General features: G+C 42.4%; 1 protein-coding gene across 1 annotated transcript in view; it reads left to right on the top strand.

Annotated features, from left to right (window-relative positions):
- Positions 1 to 21,546, top strand: part of POU2F3 (POU class 2 homeobox 3) — a 112,592-nt gene that overhangs the window by 33,383 nt on the left and 57,663 nt on the right. The window contains exon 3 of the mRNA XM_006895635.1: positions 13,871 to 13,905. Within this exon, the coding sequence (XP_006895697.1) occupies positions 13,871 to 13,905 (35 nt within the window). The remainder of the gene's footprint in view (positions 1 to 13,870; positions 13,906 to 21,546) is intronic.

Genomic DNA, 21,546 nt, shown 5'->3' with positions numbered 1-21,546 from the left:
ATGCTTGGGAGGGTAGAGGGACGGCACAAGAGGGGAAGACCCTCTATGAGGTGGATTGATTCAGTGACTGGGTAATTGGGATGGGTGTGTCAGAGGCAGTGTGATTGGTACAGGATAGAGCAGGGTTTAGGGCTGTTGTACATAGAGTCGCCATGCGTCGTCAGCGACTCGATGGCACATAACAACAACTTTAACAAGCAGGAAGGGCTCCAGAGATTAAGCTGACTACGTAGAGTGCAAAGAAAAACAGCCTTTGTAGTACTCTTGAACTGACATCACTGTGTTCTCTAATACTGTGACTGTTAGGCTACCCTGCCCTGTTGTTTTGAGAAATCTTAAGTCCTGAGAAAAGCAGGCCCTGTGTCTGTGAAGGTCTAAAGGACTACACAGAAAGTCTGTTGGTTTGCTCTGGCTACTAGCTTCCCGGGGGTGTTGTTTTACACCATCTAGTTCCTTCCTACTCTCAGTGACTGTTACAGTGCAGGCCCCTGACTGCTTCATACAGATTTTTCTGCCTGTAATTGTTATAGAAATATATCACTTAGCTTCTCCTTTCATGGCACCACTGGGTGGCTTAGAACCATCAACCTTTAGGTTCTGGCTAAGTACAAACCTCTTTTGCCACCTAGTCAGCTTTGTGAGGTCCTAGTGACTTTAGTAATTTTTAATCTGGGAGGTCCCAGCCAGTTGCCCAGTGGTCATGAAGTTTCCCTGGAACCCTTGCTGTGTTCTACTGGGGAACCAAGCTGGTGAGAAGTGAAGCTGTGAAGAAATGGGAGAGGCTCGGAGGCCTCATTGCCATTGTTTACCAGACAGAAGCAAACAATCCTGCTTGAACAGTTCTCCTTCTGGAGCTTCCACTTCCCTTAGCAAGAGAACTGCTCCTCAGGCAAACTCACATCCCAGTGGCTGCCAAAGCTATGCAAATCAGTCTGTCCGGGAGGCTGGAGGCTGTGTGGCTGAGGTGGCAAGTCTGAAATCTTTCCGTAGAACTTCATCCTGTTCCTAATGGCAGGAGAGACTGGCCAGGCCTCTCAGGTCATGGCGGACCTCTGTTCTAGATGGCGGAGGAAGGAGAGGCTGGTGGAAGCTGCTCTGACGCCAGTGGAGAGGGATCTTTGGTCTTTCTCAATAGGACTTGTTCAGTGTGGTGACCATCCCAGCTCAAAAAGATTCTATCCAAAATACTGGGGCTCCTTGAGAATTAAATGTGTGCCTCTTATCTTCTTTTGATCTTTGTCATCTCCATTTCAGTGAATTAGGATGTTGTCTTCCTAGTTTAACACAAATCTATCCAACTGCTGCCCAGACCCTTACTTCACTGGGGGCTCTTTGGTAAAGATGAACAGTCATAGGTGTGGGACCAGGAAGACACTGAGGTTAGTATCTGAGGGGAGTTAAGCTGTGACTGAATAAAGTCTTCAGATATTCTCTCCTAGAGATAGTAACACTGGAATCATGTCATTCTAAACTAGAAGTAGCACATTGCACTGGGATTGGGGATGCACGTTCTTTATTTCCTCCATAACACATATTTTTAATTGGTTTTTATTCAGTCATTCATAAGTATTTTAATTACATTAATCACAATTGATCAGTGTCATTCATTATAACATCTTATCAAATCCTCTTTATACCCTCCCTTTCTCTTCATTCTTCCATCCCCTCTCCCATTCCTATAAACCCTTCACAATTATTTCTAGGTCACACATCCATATTTTAAACCTCTGTCATTTCATACAAACCATTCATAAGCTTGTTGATGCTCAGCTTCTTTACCTGTAAGATGGGTAAATAATAATCCCTCATCTTCCCAAAGGCAAGACCATGTTTGAGTGGTCTCTCGAGGTTCCAGGGTGTTTGCCTGCTTTCTTGCCATGGAGACCTCCTGGACCAGGGACCATAACTATCAAAGCAGGTCTAGAGAGACCCCGGTTGGTGACCCCTGCAGCTGGGCACAGATCTCACTCGCCTCAAAATAGAACATTTTCAAGCTTCCTTCTAAAGCCTGATGCAAGTCATGGTACTTTCAGTTGCTCCCTATGCATCAGAAAGTGAGATAATAAATAAGGAAGACTAAAGAAGAATCTTTTTTTTTAATTAAATTTTATTAGTTTTAATGAACATTTACAGAGATTTGGGGTTCTCATTCATTCATTGTTGCACTGTTTTCTCCACCCTCATCCCCAGTTCGTTCTTCTTCCCCCCCATGTCTGTTTTAATTGTCCAATTGCCACAGTGCTTGTCAAAGCCAGTTCTGATTAATCTCCTTTGTCAGTGTGTCCCTTGCCATTCCCGATCACTCCTCCCTGAGAGAGACTTCACCCTGATTCATAAGGAAAAGGGGATGGTATATTCTCTTAGCTACTTCCTGATGAAAAGGGACGCTGTGGGTTTCAGGGTGAATGTCTTAAAGAAGAATCTTGATGTTGGAGAAGAGTGCTGACTATTTTGTGAATTGCCAAAAAGAACAAACCAGTCTGTCTTGAGGAAATGCAGCCAGCATGCTCTTTAGAGGAAACGACGGTGAAACTTCATCTCACATACTTCGTGCACATTGTCATAAGGGCCCAGCCTTTGGAAAAAGACATCATGCTCAGAGAGGAAGACCCTTATTGAGATGGATTGACACAGTGACTGTAACGATGGGTTTAAAAAAGATTAGAGATTGTGGGGATGGTACAAAATAGGGCAAGGTTCACATCTGTTGTTTTAGGGTCACTATGATTCATAGTTGATTTCATGACATCTAACGACAACAAAGCTTTCTATGCCAAGTTCTCTACCCTGCCTGTCCCTCTCTGTGCTTACATGTATGCAGAAGAATCAGGGCAGAGGGAAGTGAGAAGGGATATTCTGGGCTTCTTTGCCCCTCTCTCTGGACACTGCAGACACTGTCCAGCTTCTGAGAGGAGGGGACAAAGCCCTGGCTCATTTCAACAACTGCAGAGAGTCCTTAGACTTTAGAGAAGGAAGAAATTTTAGAAATCATTGAAGTTCCCCCTTCAGTGCTATCAATTGCCTCTCAATTAAAAAAAAAAAAAGTCACTTTGTCTCATCCTTGAACTAAGCAGCCTCTGTTTGAATCTCTGACGACGGTAAGTTCGCTCACTGTGAAACCCCGGGCCTCACTGTTAGGCAGTGTCAGGCTCTGAGTCCTTCCTGCTGTGAGCCGCAGCCTGATGCCCAGCACCTTCCACCATTTGGCCCTCATTCTGTTTTTCAGAGCTGCAGGCTAAGCCGGCTTCCCGTACAGGTTAATATTTGGGGAGGAAAGAAAAGTCCAATGACATTTATTTAAGCACTTTCTATGTACCAGGTGTGGTGCCAGGTGCTTTCAAAATGCTTCCCCATTTAATTAATTTTTCTAAACTTTTCTTTTTGAAAACCTCAAACATACAGAAAAGCAATTTGCTGAATAGCCATTCATGTATTCCCACCATCCAGATTTAATCATTGCCAACATTTTGCCGTGTTTGCTTCAATTCTTCCTCACCCCAAGTGTTTTGTTTTGCTTTGAACTTTTTATTGGGGATGTTTTCAAACACACGCAGAAGGAGAGGCTAACATAAGGAATTCTTTGTACTCTGCACCCACTTGCAAACACCATCCATTTCTGCTATTTTTGTTGCTGAAATAATTTTATGTAAACTCTCAACATTCTAACATTTCAACCCTAAATATGGGGGTATGCATTTCTAGAACATACAAATATATGTTGCTTGCTGGTTGCTGGTGAGTCAGTTCCAATCCATGGCAACCTTACACATGAAGGAATGAGACGTTGCCTGGTCCTTTGACCTCTTCCATCTTCAAGATATCTTTGATCTGTTGATCTCAGGCCCTGTGTTGTGGCTGCTGCGTTAGTCCCTCTCATGGAGGGTTCCCTCAAGTGTGCTGATCCTGGCCTTCAGCTACCCTGGTGCCCTCTTCTAGTAATTGGTCTTGCCTGATGACATGCTCAAAGTAAACAAACATAAAGGCTAAGCCTAAGGACATTTTCCTATGTAATCACAACATCATTCATATTATTAAGATTAATCCCCTGTTTAATTATCCTGGTAACCTTCTGAGATATGTGTTATCTAATGGCATGTTCTTTTCTCCAGGCTAATTAAATAGCCTTTCTTCATCTTGAGGCCCTCATCTGATTGGAGATCTGGACACTTTACCATCTTAGTCCCAGCACTCAATAATCCAGTTCATCAGGGGTGCTTTTAAAGAATAGTGGCTTGAGCTAGACATCAAACTCCAAGGCAGTGTAAGGGTCTTAAATTTTTGGTGATTGTGCTAATGCATAAGACAGCTTCCCGTACTACATCCTTGGTAGCACAGTTAGAGCCAATATTGAGCTTCAGTCAAGTCGCATTCTCTCCCCACCCCTCTCTCATTATTCCCTTCTTCCCTGGGTGGTGTAAATGGTTAACACATTTGGCTGCTGCTAACCAAAAGATTGGAAGCGTTAGTCCACCAAGGGGTACCTTGGAAGGAAGGCATGGTGATCTATACTCCAAAAAAAACCAGCCACTAAAAACTGTATTCTGACACACACAGGGGCTCCCTGACTCAGAATCATTTCATGGCAAATGTTTATTGATTTATTTTCACATAAAATACACCAACTCCCCCTACCTTGTATTTATAGTGTTGATTTTTTTTTCTACCTAAATTCTAGGCTTTCCATGTATTCTAAATTCCAGGCTTTACATGGATTCTTCTTACATTTTGTTGTTTGTTTGTTTAGGCCTTCTCCTATAGTTTATATTTTTCTAATCCTGATTTAATCATCCCGGTTTCTAGATTAGTCTCTCCTTCTCTGCTTTGAATCATCTCCAAAATCGATTAGCATCTATCCTGCTGATTTGCCTAAGCTGTTGATTAAAGCCAATGCTCCCTTTTCTGTGGGTTAGGCGCTGGATGCAGTACATTCAGCGAGGAAGTTGTACGTGCCCAGAAATTGAGCTTTGTCCCAGGCCAGGTTCTCTGAGGCTGTGTGACCTCAACTAGGTGCTTCCCCTCTGAGGCCAACTGCAGTTGCTTCCAGCTCTAAGAATAACACATTCTTAGGCCCTCAGTGTGCCTTTTCTGCTTTGTTTTTCTGCAAGTAACTTCCATCTTCCATAAACAGAGCCAGAAATTGGAATGAACATTTGTTCAAGTCTCCGCATATGGTGGTCTTGTGACTTCTTTGGTCTGAATAGAAGGCTAGTTTTCATAGCAATTTAACAGTAATTTGGATTAGTTTCACATGTATCTATTCAGTACTTCCTATGTTCCAGACATTTGTTTCTAGCATTTGGTACACAAAGGCAAATTAAAAATAGCATATAAAGGGAGCTCTGGAGGCCTAGTGGCAAGAAGCCGCACTGCAATCCCAGAGGTATGTAGTTCAAATCCACCAGATGCTGTGCTGGAGAGGGAAGGACAATCTCTTCCTGTACCGATTGGATCCGATTGGACAGTACACATACACAAAACAATATTTTTTTTGTTTTTCATCTTATTATTTTGTGTGTGTGTACCCCTTCTTCTCCAGAAGAGCATCTGGTGGATTCAAACCACCTACCTCTGGAATTGCAGTTCAGCTTCTTACCACTAGGCCACCAGAGATCCCTAAAAAAAAAATAAAATTTAAAAAAAAATTTTTTTTAAATGGCATATAAATTTGACTGAAGGAGCTCACAGTCTTCTGAGGGAAATAGATACACAAATAACTGATTCTTTTTTTAAAAGTACTATATGTTATGGTGGTGTTGCTCTGTGCCATCAAGGCAGCACTGACTTATAGCTGACCCTCCATTGAGTTTTCAGAGGCCGTAAATCACATGAGAGAAAACTGCCCATGTTTCTTCCATGGAGCAACTGGAGGATTCAAACTGCCTGCCTTAAGGTTGGCAGCGCAATTCCTTACCCACTAGGCTGCCAGAGCTACACACACATACAAATGCACTCATACAGGACTGTATTTTGCCTTGGATAAACTTTATGGGAAATCCCTAGGTGGTGTTAATGTGTTTGGCTGCTAATCAAAAGATTAGAAGTTCAGGTCCAAGGAGAGATAACATTGGAAGAAAGGCCTAGTGCTCTCCTTCTAAGAACCAGTGATCTACTTGTGGGAAAAGTATCTATTGAAAACTCCACAGCTCAACTCTGGAGTTTCCAACACTTGGAACCAATACTCCTGCACAACAGGTTTAAACTTCATGGAGGATGTGAAATTTTAATTGGGTCTTAAAGGATGACTTCTTTAGATAGAGTAGGGGAAGAACATTCAAATGAGAGGATCATTAGATGGAAAGACGCTGAGATACGACTGGTCTCAACCTGTTTGGGGTGTAGGTCAGAAGGTCTGGAGCCCAGTTCCAGTATTGCCTAGCACTTCCCAGGCACAAAGCTGACCACCAACTTTAACTTACCTGGGCCTCATCATAGACGCAACAGGAATTATGACCTGATTTTACCATTGAGAAGCCTGAAGCTCAGTAGGGTCCTTCCTTGACCAGGACCACGTAGCTATCTGGGAAGTGGTGGAGCTAGGGCTTGAATCCCAGGCATATTCCTGTCTGCTCCTCAACATGACATCTTCAAGACCAAAAACCAAACCATTAGCCATCAGTTCAGTTCCTACAGATGGTGACTCCTCGTGTTACAGAGTAGAACTTCTCTATCAAGGTTTTTGGGGGTTTTTGGCTATAATCCTTACAAAAGGGGATAACCTTGCCTTTCTTCCACAGTACTGCTGGTTAAGTTTGAACCAGCAACCATTTTTTAAAATTTTTTTATTAATTTCAATGAAAATTTACAGAGACTTTGGATTTCCATTCATTCATTGTTGTACTTTTCTCCCTGCCCACCCCTCCTGCCCAGTACGCGCTTCTCTTTGAAAAGTAAAAGAAAAATTCTTTCATTTTTTACATCGCCTCTCCCCAGGCCCATGAACAGGCAACCTTTTGGCAAGCAGTTGAACATAAACAATTTGCCCATAGCATCTTAAAGGAGTCTTGATTTTGAACTAGGATTTAACACAGTATGATAGTTGTGCCTTTTCTTTCCTCTAGAAGGAGAGGAACGTTTTCCTTCCTATTTCAAAGATGTATAAGCTGAGTCCTAGGAATACTTCTCCAGCCTCTCAAGAGCATTAGGGTAGCAGAAAAACTCTGGTAAACCTAATCATGGCCTAGAGTTCCCAGGAACCACCTCTCAGGACTTTCCTGTAGACTGAGTGGGGAGAGGTGTCAGATGGAGCAAGTCCAGTGGACCATGAAAGAGAAGCAGGAATAAGAGCAGCAGGAAGGTGAGGTTTCCTGAGATCCTGACATCTGGAGAGACTGTCAATAGTGTCATCAGAAATCAACCTAATGCTTCTGTTAGATTACACCGCTATGTTCCTACCAAGTCTCCCCAGGTGCTCAGAACACGTCCTCCACATGCCAGGGGGCCAGGAGGTCATTCCTATCTCCAGAATATGTTCTTCTTTATGGTGGAATTGTAGTAATAGGTAGGGGGAGCTGAACCCCTCGTTCAGATCAATTCTGTGTGCGTTGTTGTAGATGCTGCTCTTCACTCTCCTGGTCTCAGCACCCCCTAGCCCAGTCATTCTGCTGTCCCAGGGATCCCAGAACAATGAGAAGAGCATGGAAGACAAGAATGAGTGTGAGGAGGCAGAAAATGCACACACAGTATCACCATAGTCTGAGAGCAGCAGGTACATCCTCGTGGTGCGAGGTCTTCTGAGAAGCACAATGGAAAACCTTCTTGGCAGAGCAAATTATTAGTGTTGTTAACTGAAGTTGTAAAATGAAACTCTGACTTTTGCTTGCTTTTTCATTTTATGGACCTCACCAACAATATCATTACACATGTTGTTGTGTGTCATGGAGTCAGAACTGACTCTTAGCTGATCCTCCAGTGGGTTGTCAAAGGCAATAATTTTAATGGAAGGAGCTTGATTGCTCATCTTTCTCCTGCGGAGCAGCTGGTGAACTTGAGGGTGTGCCTCTGGGATGGTAGCACAACTTCTTACCACTAGGCTACATAGAAATCAAAAGCAAAGACATTTTTAATTACTCACAAACTTGGTGACTCCCTCCAAGATAAAATGGTTTTTTTCAATCCAATGTTTATTTTACTTTCTAGATCTTGCTTCTGTGTCTACTATTACCTGTTCCTAGAAATACTGTGTCCCCTTGCCCTCCAAGACACCACACTTGCCGAGTTCTCCTCTACTTGACTGTCTACACTTTCTTCTTTGCAGGTCCTTCCGCATTATCACAACCATAACTATTTCTTCTTTTGGACTCACTTCCTTTGTGATGTTACCAAGTCCTAAAAGTCAAACATCACTACAAACAGATAATGAGGTCCTGGTGGCACAGTGAGTAAGCTCTTGACTACTAACCAGAGGTCAGTGGTTTGAACCCACCAGCTATTATTGCACAGGAAAAAGATGCTTCCATAAAGACTGACAGCCTTGGAATTTCTACCCTGTCCTGTAGGGCCGCTATGAATCGGAATTGTTGTAATGGCAGTGTGCGTGTGTGTTTGGGGTTTTTTCCCTTCTTTTTTTTAAATATAATTTTTTAATTTATTTTTTTATGATTTGTGTGTGTGTACCGTCAAATCAGATTTGACTGGTACGGGAGGAGATTGTTCCTCCTTCTCCAGCAAAGCATCTGGTGGATTTGAACCGCACACCTCTGGCATTGCAGTGCAGCTTCTTGCCACTAGGCCACCAGAGCTCACTGTGTGTGTGTTTTGTATAAGCTGATGATAGAAAGGCCCCAAGTTTACATCCAAAAATTAACCCATGCAAACCCTATGGATCACATCCACAATAATGGGGATGACCTAGAAGGGTGGCATTCTGTTTAATTGTGAATAGGGCCATCATAAGTTGAGAGCTCTTTTGACATCAGCAAACAACACACAGAAGGTGGCAACTACCCAATTTGTACTAACTGTACTTAGTTGACTCTCCTAAGTCAACTCATGTCCTCCTACCTCTCTTTGGATAACATATTGGCATCTGAAATGTCACAAGTCTAAAATAGAACTTGATTTTTCTACCACCTACCTACCCTTCCCTAAATCACCCCCATTTCAGTGAATGGCTCTACCACTTACTCTATGGAGAAAGCTACACCCTGGAATCAGCCTGAAGTCCTCCTTTGACTCCCTCTCTCCACATCAGCCAGCCAACTAGAATCTACAGATATATTCTGAATTGTATCTTCTCACTACCTTCACGACACACTGTTTCCTCCTTCCTCCACCACCTCTTTTCAAGTGGACAGTGAGCAACCACTGTCTCTACCATGGCCATAACCTACTAATTGGTCTCCCTTTTTCTTGTCTCTTCTTTTCCTTTCAGCTGATTACTGTGGATTTTGTTTGTTGGTGGTAAAAATGCACACGATGAAATGTGTGTGTACATTGTGACACCAGTCTATGCTGTCTCTCATCCCCTTGTTTCACCCTCATGAACTGAAACTATCCCCTAAGCTTCCTTTCTGTGCTTTAGACTTACTGTTTTCTGTTTGATCTCATTCAGGTATTTCTTTAAAAGATTACAATGCTTCAGGTGAACATTCTTCAGTCATTGAGCTAAACTTTTGTTTGGTTTTAAAGATGATGGTTTCTATTGAAGACTGAAAGATTCTTTCAACTCAACCCAGCCTCTCCTCACTAACTAACTGGCCATAACACTAGCTTATTCTTGTTTCAGGCCTGATCATCCCTCTTTCAGTCTAGAATGATCTCCCCCTGTTGTTACTGTGTGTGGCGTCGAGTCAGAACTGGAACTGACTCATAGCTGACCATGGAGTGGGTTTTCAGAGGCAGTTGAATGCACAGGAAGAGGTTGTGCATTATTCTCCCACAGAGCAGCTGGTGGATTTGAACTGAGCCTTTGGGATTACAGTGCAGCCTCTTACCACTAGGCCACCCTTACTTAATTCCCCAAGAGGCCTTTCCACACTACCCTTCTTTTGAGAACTCTCTACCACATGTTCTTTCTCTATCCTGTAGTAATTATCTCTAACTGAAACTTTATTTAAGTTCCGTTTGCTTGACCCTTAACTATCTTCTTAAGAAAAAAAAAACAAAAACAACTCCATGAAGTAAAAAATTTCCATTTTCTTCCTTGTTTAGTCCACAGTTCCTGGAATGGTGCCTGAAACATACTATTTGTCATCAAATTCAACTCATGGACCCTAATATGTGTCAGAGTAAAACTGTGCACCACAGGACTTCCAGTGACTGATTTTAGGGGAGTAGCTCACCAGGCCTCCCTTTGTGGCACCTCTGGGAGGACTCTACCTGCACCCTTTGAATTTGCAGCTGAGCTTTTGTGGTTTGCACAGCCCAGGGACTCCTGGCTGGAGTGTGCTAAATAAATATTTGTTGAATGAATTTGCTTTTTAATTATCAAATTATCAAACCTTTAGAAATTACTCCTTCTTAGACCAATGTCACAAGCTTACTCAGTTCATAAGAAATGAGTTGGGGTTTGTGGCAGTTTTTTTTTTTAAAGATGAAATTTTACCTTTATGTGTGAGCTGTTACAACTATTCTCAGTCTATGGGCTCTTAGAATCTTTATAACCCTGCACAGAATTTATATGTCCTTTCTAGCCAAACTCAAATCCAAGTTTCTATCCAGAGACCATTTTGCATCCCAGAGTATTGCTGTTTTTCGGGATTCTGTATCTCTTCTCTCTCTGAAACCCTCTTACTGACCTATTTGCTCTTCAAGATGCCTCTCAGACATACAGAAAGTACTGTATTTACTTGTCATCATTATTTAGAACAAAGCAAAGGAAAAAGCTTCAGAAGTTCTCTTAGTTTCCCATTGATTTGTTAGCTGACATTTCTTGAGCCTCTCCTCTGTGTTAGGAATCATGGCTGTCCCTGAGGACCCAGAAATGGCTGTTACTGTTGCTGCTCTCCAAGAATTCAGAGTCTAGTGGGACAGAATAACAGACATGTAAAGAAGAAGTGACTATGTTGTGGGGAGTGAGGGTGGCCAGATTCCAAAGGGAAGAAGGACTGACCATGTGAAAGGGACAGGGTGCCAAGGCGTGGCGTGTCTGTCTAGAGAACAGTGAGTATTCTGTATGTCAACATTCTGAGGTACTTGGGAAGGAATAAGATGGGACCATACGTGGCAGAAACCAGAACATTTGAGGAGTTATATGTTATGCTATGAATTTAGAGCTTATCCTAAAGCTAATTAAGATCTGATTAAAAAAAAAAGAAAAATTTTTCATTTTGAGATTTCTGGATTCATGTTCTTGTTTGTGTAGTCTGTTAATGCATCTCCCCCTACTCACCCTGAAACCCCAGTCTCCTGGAACATGGGAAGGGGATGAAGTTTGATGAAATTACTGAGGAATTTGTATCATTTGCTAGGGCTTCATTGGGTCTCCCTGGCCCTGCTGCTCCCTGGATCTTCCTTCTTTTCTGCTCTCTTCCTTCCTCCTCCAGAAGTCACTGATTAGCTCCTCCATAGCATTCACTCTTTAAGTTTTTTCTCCGCAGACAATATTTTATTGTGTTTTAGGTAAAAGTTTGAACAGCAAATTGGATTCCTTATATTAAAAAAAAATTTTATACAGACTGTTCCATGCCATTGGCTACAATTCTGACACTGAGTCAACACTCTCATTTCCATTCTGTTTGTTCTGTGTCCATTGATCTAGCTTCCCTTTCCCTCTCACCTTCTCATCTGTTCTTTGGGATAAACGTTCACCATTTGATCTTGTTTAGTTCATTGTTTAAAGGAGCACATGACTCATGAACAAGATTGGTTCTTTTATAAGCCTGTCTATTACTTGGATGAAAGGTGACCTACAGAAATAGATAGCTTCCATTCCATGGTGAGAAGGTATCTTAGGATGATAGTCTCATGGGTCCCTCTTGTCTGTATTGGTCTAGTAGGTGTAGCGTTTATTAGGGATTTGAGTTTTGCTCACAGTTTTATCCACTCTCTCTGGGGCCTGGTATTGTATCCCTGGTCCAAATGGTTGGTAGTGCAATCTGGGCACCATGTATTTCTTCTGGTCTCAGATTAGAAGAGGATGTAGTTTGTGTGGGGTTTAATCCTACAAACCAGTTTCTTCTTTGAGCCTTTGACTTTCTTCATTCTCTTTGGTGCAAATAGACAAATAGTTGTGTCTCAGGTGACCACTCATATGCTTTTAAGATTCTAGAGTCTCTAGATGTTCATGGAAATGAAAAATAAAGAAATTAAATTTAAAAAAAAACATAAAGATTCTAGAGTCTCCTCACCAAACTAGAATATAGAATATAATCTTTGAGAAGACATTAATGTTAGATATTAATGAAGTTATCCGCCAATACAATGATCTCACAAGTCTTTTGATTCAGGAAACATAAGTTGTCTGAGACGTCTAGGAAGCCTCCATAATTTTGTCAATCCATAGTTCTTAAGTCTTTCTCATATGCAGGGTTAAGCTCCAAGTACATGTTGTTGCTGTTAGGTCTCATCAAGTCAACAGGACTCGTAGAGACCCTATGAACAACAGACCCTGTGAACAACAGCTCTGCACCCTGCCCTATCCTGCTCTATAGTCTTATCTCTGATATGCTGAAGCCCATTGTTACAATCACTGCATCAATACATCTTCTTAAAGGTCTTCCTCTCATTTTCTGACCCTCCAACTTTCTCAGCATGATGTCTTTTTTCCGGGACAAGCCCCTCCTGACAACATGCTCAAAATACTTGCAATTAAGTTTTTCCACATTGTCTCCTGTGTCTAACAAACAATCATAGGGTCATACTCCTTGTTCTTATAAAGCTAACAGTCCATAGAGCCCAAACCAAGATGGGGTGATTATAATTCATAGACTCAAGAACTATATGAGTAGAATAATCCATTATAACAAAGAACTGAAACAATTTCCTAGCCATAGACACATGTTTAACAAATTGTAATATATCCATATACTGTATAAATGTATTTATGTAATCATTAAAAATGATATTGATAATGTCCTTAATGTTGTTGCTACATACCATCAAATTTGACTCATAGCTGACCTTCCAACAGGTCTTCACAGGCAGGAAATCACATGGGAGGTGGTTCCTTAACTTTCTACCTAGGAGCTTTTGGGTTTAAAATGCAATTCCTTATCATTAAGTTACCAGAGCCCCCTAGAGTTATTAATAGTATGTTTATCATACTCACTTTTTTTAAAAAGTAGGGTAAAATTTTATAGAGTTATTTATCTTTAAGAAAAACTGGCATTAAAATCCATAACATATACAAACATATAAATTATGACTGTTTCTCAAGAGAACATTTATTCTACTACTTTATACCTTTTCTGTACCATCACATATTCTCCATTAAGCACACATTTGCTTTTTCAACCTACCAGTGATTGAAAAAGCCCCAAAATGAACAAAATAGGAAATAAAAGTTGTAAGATAAAAAAATCAGAACATTTGTCCCCTTGAAGTGATTTAGGCATGCTCATGCTCAGAGGGCTGGCATGGTAGGATGACATCTTGCCTGTGGGATGTATGACTATGTCTTCTTGCTCATACAAGTGGCTGTCTGAGTACAGGAGCCAAAGTGAGTGACCGAACACCTTGATATGGCAAGTTCGATGGAGAAGAGAGAAGTCAATCTTCCCTCCTGGACAATACTTTCTTGAGTTACCCACTTGCTGGAAGATTCTTTGCAAAGGCTTTTCCAGAGAATGGAGAAAGTAGAAGAACTCTGGTCACAGAGGGAGCAGGTGTTCTTTTTAAAGACACATTCCTCCAAGAATCTTCTTTTGCATTTAACCTTTGACATCTCCATGTCCTGCTAACAACCAATATTTTCTCTTCTCATCTCTTTCAGGAAGTGATCGCAATGGCCTTGATTTCAGCAGACAGGTAAGAACTTGAGTCAGGAGAAAACCTCTATTCCTAAATTTTGAAAGTCACCTATACTCTGTCAAATGTGAGGAATACAAAGAAGATTAAGTAAATTGTAGGGTGCTTATTCAGACTCCTTTCTTAAAAGATCTCCTAAAGAGTTGGAAGGAGTCTTTAAAGGACCCTGAGTCCACTCTTCTCATCCCAATGTTTGAGTCTCTTCTTCCATATCCCAAAAGAGTATTGGCAAACAGAGTGTCTATTTGGACTAATTGCCCTGACAAATGTAGTTCAGAATCTAAGACAATCACTATTTTCTTGTCAAAGCTTAGCCTGAGTTTTCTGCATCTGTGTATGTCAACCAACAGAGGAATTTATGGAGATTGAAAGGGTTAAAAGGCCTACATTTTCTCAGGGAGCTCCCAATATAAAGGAAGGAGATAGGGGACAAATAAAGCAAAAAGAGCTCACAGTGAGTACAGAACAAGGCATGGGAACCATGCAGACATTGGTGTGGTGCTATGGAAGAGAAGGTAGTTGGTGGGATTAGAGTTTGTCAGGGAAGGCTTTGTGTGGGGCAAGGGGTATTGGAAAGAATGGGTGAATGGATGGATGGATGGATGTGTAAAGGTGTAAAGACAGGATGGACTTTACCCTTGAGATTAGAGCTAATTGGAACGTTGGAGAGAAGGCATAAGACAGAATATGACATCTGAAGCAGATGGTGGGAGTGGGAGAATGTATTGGGATGAGAAAATCCAAAAACTGTAGAAGTACAGTAAGCGGTAATGGGAAGCCTCAGAATGGGGCAGAGAATTAGATACAAACTTGGAGAATCTGGAGTCTAGTTCCTTGCTTTTCACTCACTAGCTACATTACCTTACTTGTCAAGTCACTGAATTTTGGGGGAGTTGAGTGTTTTCAGCCAACAAATTCTTATTCCACAAATTAGTAGGGGCACTAACATTATACAAGGTGTGGAAATCAAAGAAAATTATGCCTGGTTCCAGCCCTGGAGGAGTTCACAGTCTGGTAGAGAGAAGAGAAAGAAAGACCCTTAAGCAAATAGTTTTATTAGCATCTTATTCATGCTTTACTGGACATGTGTAAAAAGCGTGGTGTCAACAGAAATGAGAGCAATTTTGCTTCGGAGCTGAGGGCAACTAAACTTCATGGAGGAGATGATGATGTTGAGTCCAGCTCCAACGAGTGAGCAGGAATTTGTCAGGCAGAGAAAAGTAGGGTGGTGGATAGACAATGGGGGAGAAAAATCATCCCAGTGTGGGGTACACTAGATAATCTCTAGACTTCTCCTCTCCAATATTCTGAGTTCAGGTTTAGATGAAAGACTGAGGTGGAGCGTGAAATCAAACACACGTTCTTCTCCTATTTATCTGTGGAATGATTTTAAATCACCAGTAAGATTTCCCAAAAGGCTGCCAACTCTGGGTACACCCTTCACAGTTACAGGGAGGCATGCTCTTGAGTCCTTTGCCACAGCAGCTTACACTGTCATCTCTTGGGTTGTTGGTCCTTAATGTGGCCACACATGATGTCACCCTTCCCAGACCATACAGAATGCTTGTACTGTTTACTATCCATTTTGATAATACAGTAATGTGTTATACATAGAGTTTAAATTGCCTAAATGTCACATCTCTTAGATTTACTAATATGCCAAATTATTTTGTAAAAATGTTCTATATTCTGCAATCCTGAAGGCGTGTAGTTCGAATCCACCAGATGCTTCACTGGAGAAGGAGGGGCAATCACCTCCTGTACCTGTCAGATCTGATTCAACAGTGCACACATGCAAAATAATAATTTTTTTAAAAAGCTCCATATTGAATTATTAGTTAGAACATTATTACTAACTACACAGACACTTTTATTCTCCTCCTTTAATTACATTCTTTAAAGAGTTGTTGATCTGGGTTCACAGGTATTAATTACCGTAATATGGTACTTGAAACACCAGAAAATATGACAAAATCAGAGACAGTGAAAAATACTGGCAGCAAGGAACTGTATGGAACGACGCACAGATGCTTGTAATTCATGCAGAGGAAAACAGATGATTCCATGCGTCAATGTGATTGGATAATTGACTAAAGTCAATTAACATAAAGTTTTAGACCTTTAGCTATAAAGTTTTAGACCTTTGATATATGTAAACTGAGCTTACAAAAACAAGCAAACAGTTTTTATTGTTATGACTAATAGTTGTTATTGTTAGGTGCATGATTCAATGCAATCTGTAAACAAGAGATCTGAACCCTGTCCTGTCCTGTGCCATCCTCATCATCTCACACTTGAGCCCATTGCTACAGTCATTATGTCAATCCATCACACTGAGGGTCTTCCTCTCTTTCACGGACTGTCCACCTTTCCAAGCATGATGTCCCACTCCAGGGAATAAGCCTTCCTAACGTGCTCAAAGAATGTGAGACGAAGCTTCACCATCCTTGCCTCTAAGAAACACTCTGGCCACTCTTTCTCCAAACCATATGTGCTTGTTCTTTTGGCAGTACAGAGATAGTTTCATAAAAACAAGACATTTCTGCTACAACACTGCACAAAAATGTATAGTCAATAGTTTTGGTGCCGCCTCCCTCTGACAGTATCACTGTATGCGGTCTGGAATTTCAGTCAATGCGTCAACTTTGCTTATCAGAGAGACTGGGAAGTTAGCTAGATCTGTAAAGGCCAGCTATTCTTCCCCCATCCCCTAAATAAAGACAGGCCCTCTGCTAATGGGAGAACTAGGTTAGACATGAGAAGGGACTGCCACTCAATGTGGTTCATTAATCACTTGGACCAGCTGCCAAGGCAGGGAGACTACAGCTTCTCACTAGAGGTCTTTGAAAAGGACAGATTCTTGCGTAATGACAGATTGGCTGAAATGTAATGGACAGGTGTTGCCTGAAGGACACAGAGTTTAGGAGATCCTGAAGGTTCTCTGACCCTGAAGAAGAGTCCTAAGCAGCATGAGACGTGGCCTATGCCCTATACTTCCTCCCCTGAGAAGTCAGGATCTACAGGTCCGGGGCCAACTCTTACTGCTCCAGGTCCTTGGTCAAGATGTGCAGGGAGGGCCCCAAAATGTGGCCACATCAGCCCATCCAGCAAGTGGTCTCAGCACAGGCTAGGTGTGCTAGCTGCCTGTGTGATCTGTCAGAGCCTGACTCCAGAACCCCTCACAGAGGGGCGGGCAGCCTAAGGACAGGGAGGCCCCCAGCCCTCTGGACACATCTGAGGCCATGGGTTCTTCTAGTTTGAAGAACATCTGTGCTAAGAGTGGGCCTCTCTATGTTTGTTTCCCTTGGATGAGCCACATGGGGTGGGTCATTCTCTCCCTCCCCTGGGAGGGGTTTTTTGATTTCTCATTACTGACAAGAACAGACAAGACTAGTCTTTCTTCTAAAAAGGGGGGAATTTTGGAGGAAGAGCCTCTCAGCCAAGTCGCATTCATTTATACACTTAGCTCACAAGCAGATGCCAGCCCAGCACACACGGAGCACCTTTGCCTAAACCTCCCTCTCTTCCCCTCAGACTCTGTCACCCAAATGCCATCAGGTGATGCTGACTCCCTCACACCCGAACTCACACCTACACCCAGCAGGCCCATGACACCTCCGACCACGACAATGACGCCCAGCAGGTTGCTGCAGGGTCAGTCTCATCTCATGGTGACCCCACATGTATTATGAGCACCACAGGCTTTTTAGCAGCTGAACTCTGGGAAGTAGATAGCCAGGCCTCTCTTTGTGTTACCTCTACAGGGGACTCAAACTTTGAGTTAGCAATCAAGCACCATCACCAGGGACTCCAGTCAGGACCCCGCTTTTCACATCAAGGGAAGTAAATGGACACGCCCAACCACCAAGTCCTATACACAATCGTGCTGGTGCTTTATCCCATGTAATTCTCACAGCACACCACTGAGGTGATTGTCCTCATTCCCACTTTGCAGACGAAGAAACAGGCAACCTCATTGCCCTTTTCAGCAAAACACTTTGAAGGATGAAGCAACTAGTCCCAGGTCATAGGTTGGTTGGGTAGCAGAGCCAGGACTGGAGCCCATGTTTCTTTGGCTCTACAACCTGGTTTCCCATCATGCCTCACTGCATCCTCCTCCTCTTGTGCTTTCATCTCCCGGTTCTTTGTAGATACTCACCAGCCTGAGGGAGAGGCCTGGGAGCCAGAGGCTGAACATGACCTCACTGTGACTAACTGGGAGGAAATTGGGAGGATAGGGAGTAGGAAGGGGAAGCAAGAGTAGCTGTGTAGGAGCAACTTCTGTATCTGATACAGAAAAAGGATTGGCAAGAGTGTCAGATGACAAGTACTGCACTTGATGAAGTTTTGGTTGGAAGGTCCCGAGTCAGTTGGTGTAATTGTAAGTTACCTTCAGGTGCTGGGTAGATTTCAGGAATTACATTAGTGACAGATGTTGGCTCATCAAGAAGTTTCCATGTTGAGCCATATATGTGTATTTGACAAGTAGACAAGTACCTGGAAACATTTGCACTGTATAATCATTTGCTATGCTACTATTAATTATTACTGTGTCGGTAGGCATAGAGAGACCCAGATTTGAGAGTTATTTCTGAGATAAGTTCAGGAGGATTTGGGAAGGTATTGGATGTGGACAGCAAAGGAGAAGAGTCAAACATGATTCTGAGATTTCTGACTCGAGATGCTGAGCATCATTGGGGCCAATGGCAGAGATCAAGACAGAAGGTGGAGCTCCCTTGCCCAGAGGGGAGAGGAGGAGGAAGGACAGATAGCAGGTTATAGTGTGTTTTTGTGAGGCGCCTTTAAGTCAGCTCCAACTCATAGTGACTGTGTGCACAACAGTATGAAACACTGCTAGATCCTATGCCACTCTCACAATTTCTTCTGTGCTTTTAAGACATTAATTATAGCTACTGTGTCATTCCACCTCACTGAAGGTCCTCCTCTTTTTCAATGAATCTCTACTTTACCAACCATGATGTCCTTCTTTGGAGAATGACTCCTCCCAATAATGTGTACAAAACATGTGAGACTAAGTCTCACCATTTTTGCTTCTAAGAAGCATTCTGACCGTCCGTTTTCCAAGGCAGACTTGCCTGTTCTTTTAATAGTCTATGGTATATATAATATTTTCTCCAACACCACAATTAAAAGGCATCAATTCTTCTTTTATTCATTGTCATATTTTCACATGCATGTGAAGCAACATAAAATACCATGGCTTGGATTAGGCACACCTTAGTCCTCAAGTAACATCCTTACTGTTTAACACTTTAAAGAGGTCCCTTGCAGCAGTTTTACCCAAGGCGATGCATCATTTGATTTCTTGACTTTATGGGCAATGATTTTGGATCCAAGTAAAATAAGAACCTTTATAATTTCAATCTTTTCTCTCTTTATCATGATGTGTTTTATTGCTCTAGTAAGAGGATTTTTTGTTTTTTATTGAGGTGTAATTTATACTGAAGGCTATAGTCCTTAAGCCTCATGGTTAAGTGGTTAAGGTCTTCTTTTCTGTAAGCAAGGTTGTATTATCTGCATATCACAAGTAATTAATGAGTCTTCCAATTATGATGTTGTCTTCTTCATATAATCCATCTTCTTAGATTATTTTCTCAGCATATAGATTAAAGAGGTACAGTGAAGGGATCCAAACCTGATCCATACTGTTCTTTATCTTTAAATGAGCCTTTATGTATGTAAACTGAAAATTTTCGATCTGAAACCCAGGAGACAAGTTAGGACTGAAGAGATGAATGTTGATGAGTCACCATGACTCAGTGTTAACAGAAGTTATGGGGAAAGGATTTGAAGTGAGACAAAGACCAAGGACAGGACCCAGAGGAAAGGGAACATTCAAGGACAGGCCAAGAAGCGGTCACCCATGGGTGAGACTAAGAAGGAATGATAAAGGAGGGAAATGACACCCATGAAGGGAGATATTTCTGTGAAGTTGGGCTAACCAATGAAATCAAAGTATGCAGAGAGATTACATAGCCCAAATATTAAGAGCAGGCCAGCAGCTTTGGTGAGAAGGTGAACAGTGATAGCTGAGTTCTGGTGGCCTAGAGGGTAAGGAGTCACACTGCAAAGGCAGGAGGTTTGAGTATAACAGCTGTTTCAGGGGAGAAAGATGGACAGTCTCCTCCTGGGCAATACACAGTCTCTGAAAACCTGCTGGAGAGGTCAGCCATAAATCCTGTAATGTTTTGATAGTATCTATAGTGAGAGTTGAAGCGTGAGGGTTAAGAAAATGATGGAGATAAGACTTGCAGAACTGCCCGCCAAGGAATAGATGGAGGTTGGGGCCTCAAATGATGACAAATGTGATGAGGCCTTTTGTGGAAGAGGGAGACTTAGGTGTGCCTGGAAAGAGATAGGGGATGCAATACAGGAGAAAGGAAACAAAGCTTGGTGGAGGACAGGACCCAGTGGAGGCTCAGCCTAGAAGAGATGGAGGGGTCTTCTGAGCGCAAAGGAGGGCTGTGTGCCTTCCCAGTGAGTTCAGAGCTCTCCTGGCCACAGATTACCTCCTTCCATTCCCCACTCTTTGGGACAACAGTTAACTTCAGAGGAACATTGATAGGTAGAATTGCCTTAAGATCCCAACTAATAGGAGCATATTTGGGTAACCTCACATTAGCCTGGCCTTGTGACTTCTGGATTCCCTGTTACCCAAGGACATGGGTTTCTGCCAAGATAGATCAGAGAAGTTTCTGTGTTTGTAATTAAATGTCGTTTTTTTAGAAGACCTCCTAAGTGTATGAGGCCAGAGAAGAAACTTAAATAAGTTGCCTGGAGTCCTTGACCCTAAGTTCCCCACCCCCAGTGCTGAGAATCAGTAGGCCTGGGTTTCCTCTCAGTTTTTTACTTGGATATGCTCTAAGTTTGTCCACACACATTTATGGCTCTTCAGTGCCTCTTTTTGAACTCTTATACCAGAGAAGTTGCCCAATGAAGTATTTTGTTTTTAACTGCTTGAGTTCACTATTTCCTCAAAAATGAAAGAGCAACGATCATGGTCGCTGTTCATGAAACGCTTTGATATGTGGCATTTATTTAATTGGCTTGAGGAGGGACCTTTCCTAAATCAACACAATTCAACCCAAAGAAAGATCTCTGCAAATCTGGAACAATAGAGTGACTTCTTCAGGGAAGCCCATAAGGAAGACACAGGGAGGCATGACCAGACTGTCAAGCTGGCATTTGGCCAATTCGTTACATACACCTGTACTTGAAGAGTCAAGGGGTGTTAAACATGCCCGCTGCCCCATGGGAGCTCCCTGCCTGGGGAAGCAAATGCAGCAGAGGCTGTAGTAGAGAACACTGATTGGGCCAATAGGGCTGGTTCTTCCTCTAGGGAAGCCCAGCAGATGGAGAGAGCCTTTATGAGCCCAAGGAGCAGGCAGGAAAACTCTGAGGCCTCTCTGAGAAAGACATCAAAGGCTGGCAACTAAGGATGACAAAGTCATCTTGTAGCTCATGATTTGCCTGTTTTCACTGAAACTAGGACCAGAAACTGTGTTCTGCACTTCCAGGCAGAGGCAGGATTGAGGGTGAAGGATCAGGCTAGGAGGTAGCAGAACACGAGAAAACCATATTTGCTTACTCCCAAGCAGGTATCAGTTGCTGGCTGGTTGG

Source organism: Elephantulus edwardii, unplaced genomic scaffold (genome assembly GCF_000299155.1).
Source record: "Elephantulus edwardii isolate Elephantulus edwardi_28Jun2011 unplaced genomic scaffold, EleEdw1.0 scaffold00171, whole genome shotgun sequence".
Taxonomy (NCBI): Eukaryota; Metazoa; Chordata; class Mammalia; order Macroscelidea; family Macroscelididae; genus Elephantulus; species Elephantulus edwardii.
The sequence above is the reverse complement of the archived record's forward strand: the minus strand, read 5'-3'. Positions and strand labels throughout refer to the sequence as shown.